This window comes from Acinonyx jubatus, chromosome C2, assembly GCF_027475565.1.
Source record: "Acinonyx jubatus isolate Ajub_Pintada_27869175 chromosome C2, VMU_Ajub_asm_v1.0, whole genome shotgun sequence".
NCBI lineage: Eukaryota > Metazoa > Chordata > Mammalia > Carnivora > Felidae > Acinonyx > Acinonyx jubatus.
The window spans coordinates 48,636,832-48,646,538 of record NC_069384.1 but is presented as its reverse complement, the minus strand read 5'-3'; the positions used below and the strand labels follow the sequence as shown (position 1 = coordinate 48,646,538).

Here is a 9,707-nt window from a genome sequence, read left to right as displayed (position 1 = left end):
CTAGAAAAAGATCATACAAAACTGTTAAAAAACCAACAGATACAAAACATGCAAATTTCTATCTTTGGGGCTACTCTGAAATAAGATAATTCAGGTAGTTACTTGACTTACTGTGCATTAACAGGGATGGTAGAGAGCAGGTAAATGGGTTTGTTAGGTGCCCGCAGCTCCTCTCCAGAAGCAGTAGCAGTGGGCCCTTCACCAGAACTTTGACTAGCAGTGTTCTTCCAAGCCTCAGCTTTTTTAGCACAGAAAGAAACGTCCCTTCGAGGGGCAAGGTAAACCAAGGGCAGGATTCCCTTTACTTTGTAATCGCAAGTGTTGTGTCCGAAAATGGCTTCCCTCATCCACTAACCCAGCCAATCTCATCAGACAGATTCTACCAGACAGATTTACTCTTGCAGGCACAAAAGATTTTTTTAGGGTCTTCTTAAAATAGGAAGGCTTATGTGGTTATCAATGGCAACTTTACCAGTTAAATCTGAACAGGAAGCAGCGGGTAGGTAGCCAGGTGCGAGCTAGAGAAAGGGAAGGACCCTGGGGAAATCAGAGCCCTGGAAAGAGGTTGACCTCTCCCCATTGTACTCTGCTAATATCCCAATGGCCTGGTGGTAAGGGTGCAAGCTATAGAGACAACCTTCTCAGATTCAAATCCAAGCTCTCCCACTTACTACCTGGGGCATCTTGAACCAATTGCTCAATGCCTCTGAGCCTCAATTTCCTCGTCTATAAAGTAAAGCTAATTATGTCTACCTCAGATGCCATTATGAAGGCTAAATGAGATCTTGGTGGTCAACTTCCAACACAAATGTTTCATAAATGTTAATTCCCTATTACTAACTCCCCCAAAGGAGCAGTAAAATATTTTCATCTGCTAAATTTGGAAGGAAAGTGTTTTACCTCACAGTCACAAATTAAAGGAACAGGAAGTGCTTTAATCAGAAACCACATATGCTAGCTTTAATGAGTGGCTTCACCAAAACCATAGGAGGCATAATGCTCTCTGAGCCTGTTAAAGATTACATAACTCCGAAACTGCCAGTCAGCAGACAGCTGAATTCCCCTATTAGATGTATGCGTTGTGTCCTCCTCTCATAGAAAATAGTGGAAATTCAAATAGATGAAAAGCGTACTAAACCACCAAAAAGCCTTAGTTCACAAGAAATCACAGTAAAATGCCTATAAGTAAAATTCACAGTAACTTTGAGGCAAATTCAAAAAATGACTGATTTAAAATATCTAAGAATCTTATAAATTTTAGAAAACATCCCACTGCCCTTTTCAACTACATCAGCCAAGGCCAAGGTAACATCTACACCCCACTAGGTTAGGAATATCTGCCTTTCTCACCCTCAGGCGTTCATCATCAGGCCAAGAAAGCCAAAAGGTCAAAGTTCAGCCTCCTGATCTTCCTGTTAACCTGTGGGGGAGAAATCAAGAGGCCACCAGATCAGTCAGCTATAAGCCAAAGGCAGGAACAATTCATTGTGGGTCTCAGAATAATAGAAAATCTTCCCCCTCAGTAGTGCTCTCCATTGGCTCTTTAACTTCTGAGAGGGTTTCTTTTGCTTTCTGAGAGCAGGACTTCTTTCAGGACAAAACAGAATGAGAAAAGTTTGCCTCCATTTCCTCAGTAAGGAATAGTCTGCATCTGAGCAACTAAATTACGCTGACCATGGTCACCATCTCCATGCTAGATAGTATGCTGTGAAACATTCGACATTGTACGTGCCATGCATTGATTTCTTGTGCGACTCACCCCAGACTGACTCTTCTGTGGTCCCAAGGTTCTTCCCCCGCACCCTGCCCAACTGTGACTAAGTAAAATGGAGAGTGGATGGTGGATCATACATTGTATCCTGAAGCCAAATAAAGATTCAGGATTATCTGCATATTTAGATGATCTGTGAGCTCCATCCGCTCCTCTATCGGAGATTGCTGAGGGTAGCGAATAAGCCTTGCAAATGTTTCTCTCCTTTTATTGTCTAAACAACCTACTATGTGAGAGAGGCAAAATATATTTCACCTGCCCAGATAATGTATTTCTTTCGAAGGCAGATTTAAAGTAGGGGAATATATATTATCAAGTGCTTAAACGTACATAATAAATGTCATGCACTTTGGGACACACCCACCTGATGGCCAGTTTACTAATCCACTAATCCCGGTGGAGAGAATCTCTAATCCACCCTACCTAGAAATGTGTTTTATTCACACAAAATTCCTTCAAATTCTTTATACAGATTGTTATAAATCTGGGGGTCCAGCCAGGTCAACAAAGTTCAGGCTTTCCTTCATTCATAAAATGGTCTTGTAATACTTTTCTTTAATTTTACAGGGTTAACATAAGAGTTAATGAGGGCATTAAATGAGAAAACACACTTCTAAATCCACACTCAAACCTCCTGGGAGATTTCTGCCTTGGGGTATCATAGTCCAACATCACAGACTAAAGATAAATTGTTACATCAGATTTATGACGCTTCCATCAGGCATCCTATTTATCTCCTCCACCAGCATCTTAGTCCTTCCTGAGTTTTCAAGGCAAACAGATGTGATTCATGGCCATTACCAAGCTATAGAAACATCCTTGATTTCCTTTCTCCAAAAACCTGCCCCCCAATATTTTGCCCCCAAACAAGTATGATCACCCAAGTATCAGAGACTGATTTCAAAGGAAAGAATCTGAATATGGGAAAAGTAAAATCTTAGCATTTAAGATAGTTTTTCATACCAAATATCAAATAATAAAAATATACCTTTGTGTTTGAAGAGCCAAGTCATAGAAATACGTAAAGGCAAATCAATTGTTTCCAGCTGTAATCAGCGATAATAACCCAAGTACGTGAGAGCATGAGAAAGATGATCAGTTTCCTTTTGAGGTTACATGATAAGCAGCAGCAGTTAAGCAGCCTTTTTCTCTAAAACTCAGCGTCTGACCTCATGGCAAGAAGAGGCCAGCCCCTCTCCCTGTCCCCCTTTATAGCGTCCGCTTTCTGTTCATCACTCTAAATGGGGGCGGGGGAAGCTAAGGACCTATTTTCTAAAACACAGAATACAGACTGTCGGTCGAAAGGTTGCGTGGGCACAGAGGAGGGGCTGAGGAGGCGGGGAGGGGGCAAAGAGGACTAGGTTTGTGGATTTTTTTCTGCATACTGGAAATTCCCAAGCCAAAAAGGTACCGACCCGAGTCCCGGACATTCCCCGAGAGGGCCGGCTCCAAGAGCTGGACTGGAATCCCGCGGAGGAATCAGAAACAAATCTAAAAACAAAACATTTTTCTTAGGGATGCCTTTTTAAATTCTCGATGAATCCACACCGGGCATTAGCGTTGCCCCCCTCATTTGATTCACCTCTTCTTATTTAGCTTTCTCGGCGTGGCTTCAAGATGCGGGGGAGAAGTTGGGAGCAGGTAGATACTTTCTACGACACAGCTTTTCAAAATATGGCAATCAAAAAGTAGTAGAGCGATCGCGTGCTTTCAAAGACAAAGGACAATCTGGGACAATCTGAGACATCTATAAAGCAGTGGGTCTGTAACAAGAAGATCACGTTAGTTTCACCGGCGCAGGGGCAGGGGGGTTAGAGTGGGTTGAACAGAGAATGAACTATTGCACAACACTTAAAGGATTTTGCCTATGACATTTGGTTTCGCTGTGACTCCTTTTCCTTCTGGGACACTTAACAACTACTCCCTGCATTGCTTCCCGCCCCTTCCCCCCAGCAGTGTTACAGTTCCGATCCAGCTTTATAATTAGACAGGAAATGTCTGATTCTCCGATAGGAATCGGCATCTGGAGCTGAACACCAGAAGGTCCTCAAAACTTTAACAGAAGGCCCTTCTTCAAAGAAGTCTGACTTCTTCTCATTTGATGGAGAATATTATAAAGGAAAATATTATACTTAAATTCACACTTTTTAAAACAGTTAAAATGTAATTGCATTTTCAAGACACAGATTAGAAAGTTCACTTTCGGCCCTACTACCTTTTCTATCCCATAAACTTCCGCCTGCAGCAACTCTTTTATCTTCCACCGCCACCACCACCCCAGCTTCCCACAATTCCTAGGTGCTCCTCCTACTCAGGGACTGTGGTCTCACTTTAAAAGAGAAAAAGAACACCTTCAAAATCGTGTTTAGTGTACATTGAACAGTCAGGCATTCTAAGAGCACTGAGAACTGCACTCTAGACCTAAACTGAAGAGAATAATGTTTAACACAAGGGAATGAATACATTTAAAGTGGAATTTCTAGTTGGAGGCCAGTGTGAGGCTCTCTGCTGACAGCTCAGAGCCTGGATCCTGCTTCTGATTCTGTGTCTCCCTCTCTGTCTCTGCTCATCCCCTGCTTGCACTGTCTCTCTCTCAAAAATAAATAAAAACATTAAAAAAAATTTTTTTTAAAGTGGAATTTCTAGCATGAGCAACTAGCTACTGTTAATAAACTGAATTAACCCAAAGGTAATGCTGAACACTCTTTTTGGGGGTGGGGTGTTAATTTCCCTGTGCCTCTCTCAGTAATAACTTTTTTCTTTAATAGGGCCCAGAAACAGACTCACCTCTGGCATGTAACATGGATATGTCAAGGTTTACCATATATTCTTAAGCACCCCAATGTATCAATCTGAAACTTAATACCTGAAACCCCGAAGTGTTAGTCAACTGGTATTTAATAAAATAGTGGTTGTTCAGAATGGTAAAATGGATCATACCAGAACACCAAAGGTCTGTTTTGTATTGCTAATGAAAGGTTACCCTTAATAAGGTAACTTCTAAAAAATATAATTTGCATAGAAGGGCCTAATTATGGATTCTTCCTTTCACAAATAGCATCAAATCAATCGAGTTCTAGAAAATGAGGAGATCCACTAAGCGAAATTAATGCTGTCATTCCAAAATAAAAATCCATATGAATTTTAACCTTATGACATTTAATCCAAAGAAATTACATATAAGCCCATTTTAATATTTTATTTAAAAAATTTTTTTAATGTTTATTTTTGAGAGAGAGAGAGACAGAGACAGAGTGTGAGCGGAGTAAGGGCAAAGAGAGAGGGAGACACAGAATCCAAAGAAGGCTCCAGGCTCTGAGCTGTCAGCACAGAGCCCGACACAGGGCTCAAACCCACAAATCATGAAATCATGACCTGAGCCAAAGTCCGATGCTCAACCAACTGAGCCACCCAGGCACCCCTTAATATTTTATTTTAAACCTAAATGCCCAACCATAATGGCCGACTTATGTAAATAATGGTATCATTAGCTAAACTGTTGGGCAGACTTTTATAATTCAGTTATGAAGACTATTTAACACAGAAAAATATTTGTATGCTAAATAAAAAAACACAGATACAAATTACATATTATCTGTGCTTATAGCTATGTGGTTTTTAAAAAACCAGGAAGAAAATATACTAAAATGCTAATGCGTACCACATTCGGATGATAGAATCATAGATTCTTTGCATAGATTTTCTTTGTCTAGATTTTAGTTTCTAAAAACAATGATGTCTTTTATATTTATAATGGAAAATATATAACACTATATTATTTTGCTGGCATGCTAATATTTACAACTGTGTGGTACTAGCTTAAAATACACTTTTCAGAAGAAATTAAAATACTGTATCTAATTGTTCTGAGAAAGATTTAGGTAATATTCCAAACTCCACACTTAGGCATTTTTTTTTAAACTTCCACACCAGAGTATAGAAAGACAAATTAGAAAAGGCACAAAGTGAATTAGAATACGTCAAGAAACTATGTCATCAAATCTTTAGGACCTTTTATAACTAAATCAAAAAGTAATAGAAGCTGGACGAGGTCACAAGAAACCATTTGCACAAACAAGAAATGTCACTCCAAAGCCCTGGAGAGGCAGTGGAACTTGAAATTCTCCTGGGAAGATGATGCCTCAGCCTCCTCCAGCAATCTTTTAGAAAATGCTCGAAAGTCCTTATATGAAAAAGAACATCTCTCTTTACAAAAGTCCAACAAGTTGTAGTTGCAAAGGGCTATGCACTCTCACATACCTTTGTTCAAATCCAAACTCAAGTTCATCTATAAAATGTACCTAATATCACCTACACTACTAGATGGTGATCAGGATTAAATGTTAGGGAATAAGCCCAGGAAATAATAGACAAGCAATATTATTTCCTTAGTTCTATCTTCCTTCTTCCCTTAGTTGGTATTTCTCAAAGTGTAGAATACTGCCATTGCATCAAAATCACTGGATGCTTGTAGCAAAGTCTGATACCACAGTTCCCAGAGGCATCCTGTATTTTTATCAAATAGTCCAGGCGATTCTCAGACACTAAAGCTTAAAGACCATTAAAATTAAGCAATCTTAATATGTTTAACTACTTGTTGGTGAGCCTTAGCCTCAAATAATTTAAAAATATTTTTCCCCATATATATATTTTACAAATTTGAAGATGGCCCTCAAGTCTAAGAAAGGAAGTTTTTTTGTTTTTGTCTGTCTGTTTGTTTTTGAGAGAGAGTGCAAGTGATCAAGGAGCAGAGAGAGAGAATCCCATGAGGGGTATGGAGAGAGAGAGAAGCAGGGCTCCCCTGAAGCAGGCCTCAAGCTCACCTGATGTGGGGCACGAACTCATGAACCAGGTGATCATGACCCTAGCCAAAGTCAGATGCTTAATGACTGAGCCACCCAGGCGCCCCTACACTCTTTAAGTTAAAACTCCAAATTCCTTGGGGCTCCTGGGGGGCTCAGTTAGTTAGGCATCTGACTTCGGCTCAGGTCATGATCTCACAGCTGAGTTCAAGCCCTGCGTCGGGCTCTGTGCTGACAGCTCAGAGCCTGGAACCTGCTTGGATTCTGTGTCTCTCTCGCTCTCTGACCCTCCCCCACTCACATTCTGTGTGTGTCTCTCTCTCAAAAATAAAAAAAAACATTAAAAAAAATTTTAAACCCCAAATTCCTTGACCCATTCCCCACTCACACTCTGTGTCTCTCTCTCTCAAAAATAAATAAACATTAAAAAAAAACTTCTTAACTCCAAATTCCGCGACCCATTCTCCTAAGAGAATGCTTTTAGCATCAGTCTTCATCTCTAAAGCCTCTCCAGTCTCTTCATATGTCCATTAAGGGATAACTAAAACTAGATTGTAATCCATTCTGGCTCAAAAAGAAAAGAGTGCTTACTAAATGGCCCCATGCTAGCCTAAACCCATTTAAAATTAATAAGGCAAAGACAGTCAAGTAAAATTGATAGTATCTTAAGATAGCAGTTTTTTACTTCCAAGCATGACAGAATGTGTGTACCTTATGTCCCCATCAAGAAATACTTGTTACAAATCTCAATATCTAACTTCTAATTAGATTTTCATTTCTAATGTTGGTGTGTGATCCAAACTAACAACCAAAAAAGAAACACTTGAAATTGATGGAAGTAACTTGTACAAGTTTATAATAAACAATGGCGTTCTTTACATAAAAGTCAGTTCTTAAAACCCTCAAACTTCAAAACACAAAAATAAATTTCCATTTATACATTTCCCCCTTCCAGTTCCAAAAGTGATTATTTTAAAGTATTCGTCATGTAAAATTTAGCTGAATCAAGTAAGTAACAACCGCCCAATGCAAGTATCAGTGCAACACACAGATTTCATATTAACCGCTTTCGTATTCTCCTTTTGCTTCTTTTCTAGATAAAAGCAGAACACTGTAAATGTTCTCACTAAAAAATTCTAACCAAAGATACTGGCCTTTTCAAGTAATTCAAAAAAGGTGAATCAAGAGAAACTCCTGAGACACAGCAGGCTCCAGTGTGTCACAGGAGCCCCTAACCATACGCCTCATCAGTTCATCACACTGAAGATGGACCCACCATGCTATTCATGCAGATAAGCACAATCGCCCTTACCAGATAAGCTACACACACTCCACTACCAACCATTTAGGTCAGAACATTTTTCAGTTTTTAGCATAGTAATCTCCCCTCTCCGGAGAGGCTAATTCAAACACACTCATTAGCATCTTTGGTTACAAGGGCAATACAGTGCGTAGATGTTGTTAATAATGGTTCTCCCATGGCTATGTAAAGATTGGAATAAATCCTGTAGGTAGATATAAATGCAACCTGCATTTTCTAAGCTCCTTACAAATCATTATATAAAGTCCAGCTCTTTCTGAAATTTTGTACATATCAGTAGCAGCAATATCTCCATGGGGCCTCCCATAAACTGTCTCTAATGCAGAAAATGTGATTCCTCCAGTTCCTTCCAGGGCAAGCTAGGTCTCCAAGGGGCACACAAAGGACAAGAACATGTCCAGTTGGTTCTTCACAATAACTTCATCCGGATGTAGCTTGTGGGGTAAATAATGAGCCAGGGTCATCTCCCAGGCATCAACAAGATACACTCCAACCCCTGAGAACATCTTCCGAAGGATGGTGTCCAGCTGGAAGTTGTACCAGTCACTGTTGAAAAGGCTCACTTCAGGCCCCAGCTCTTGGGCATTGGCTGTCCGGATGACTATCACAGTCTTAGGGCTTCGATCCAGGAGCTGGACCACTGCTCGACGGATATTCCTGAGCCGCCGGATATACACTTCCAAAGGGAAGGTGCTGAAATGAGACCATATAGCTATGGCAACCACTGTGTTCTTCCCTCCCACGATGCCATTCAGCTCATTTGCCACATAACGAAGCTCATTGCTAAAGACAGTTGTAAAACGGATGGGTGGACCATGGCAGCGATATTTGAGCAGGATGTTGTGCTTCTGGTCCACCGCAAGGAAGGGACCCACATTCTTGGGACTACCCAAGTTAAACTCCACTAAATCTGAAACAAGGAAAATTCAAATTCATAAAAATGTTCAAAACAAGCACATATATTATGATCATGTTTTACTTAGTGGCTTAAGAGAACTTTTTTTTTTTTTTAAATAAAAGTACCACAAAAGTACAACAAAAAGGTACAACTGTAAAGGTAATACCTATTTCACTGGCCTCAATGGACCTTTATTCTAACATATTATTTAAACCATCAGTAATAGATTCTATATGTATGTCTATATACCTCAGAAGCAAAATAACTTGTTTACTTCTAACCATTAGGTCAAGAAATCTTCCTGTAGGCACTGATTGCTAAATATCTAAAAATCAATTTGGCATTTATACATTACTATTCTAACATATAAATACTATTTCTTCCAGGATGAGGGCTATAACTTGTGCTTTTTTAAGTAAACACGTAACAGTAACCAAATACTTTTTGAAATACATGAAAGAAACAAGCAACCCTGTTTCTTTTGACTTTCAGTTTCACCCTATGGGTGGAAAATCATATTAACGTCTTACAGAATGTCTATCTCTGTCACAAGAATAACAAAGACAGCAGACAAGTTAGAATTCACTTTTCCCTTTCCTTTATCTAAGTTGTGTTTCAAAGTCCAGCTCTTCTGAGGTCTTCTGAAGGTCCCAGGAATCAGTCAGGATTTCTCTTTTGTTACTTCTGAAAAACCCTGTCTGTAAAATTCATCACTCAGCATATGCCCCATAAGGAAAGAGGGCCTGTCTCATATCCCTGAATGTCCCTACAAGTGCCTTACAGAGAACAGACTAAGTAACTTCTGGCAATCCAAGTCCATTAACACTTCCTAAGTACCTATTCAGGGCCAGCCACTGTAGTGCCACTAGCCAGCACTGCTCAGATAGGTAAGTCACAGTCCTTGCTCTCAAGGAG

At 39.9% G+C, this 9,707-nt stretch overlaps 1 protein-coding gene across 3 annotated transcripts in view; it reads right to left on the bottom strand.

Moving 5' to 3' along the window:
- Positions 1-7,233: 7,233 nt before the first annotated feature.
- NXPE3 (neurexophilin and PC-esterase domain family member 3) overlaps positions 7,234-9,707 on the bottom strand; it is a 41,898-nt gene continuing 39,424 nt past the window's right edge. For all 3 annotated transcript variants that reach the window (XM_015069169.3, XM_027077652.2, XM_015069170.3), the window contains one exon: positions 7,234-8,804. In XM_015069169.3, coding sequence (XP_014924655.1) covers positions 8,254-8,804 — 551 coding nt within the window. In that variant the 3' untranslated portion in view covers positions 7,234-8,253. The remainder of the gene's footprint in view (positions 8,805-9,707) is intronic.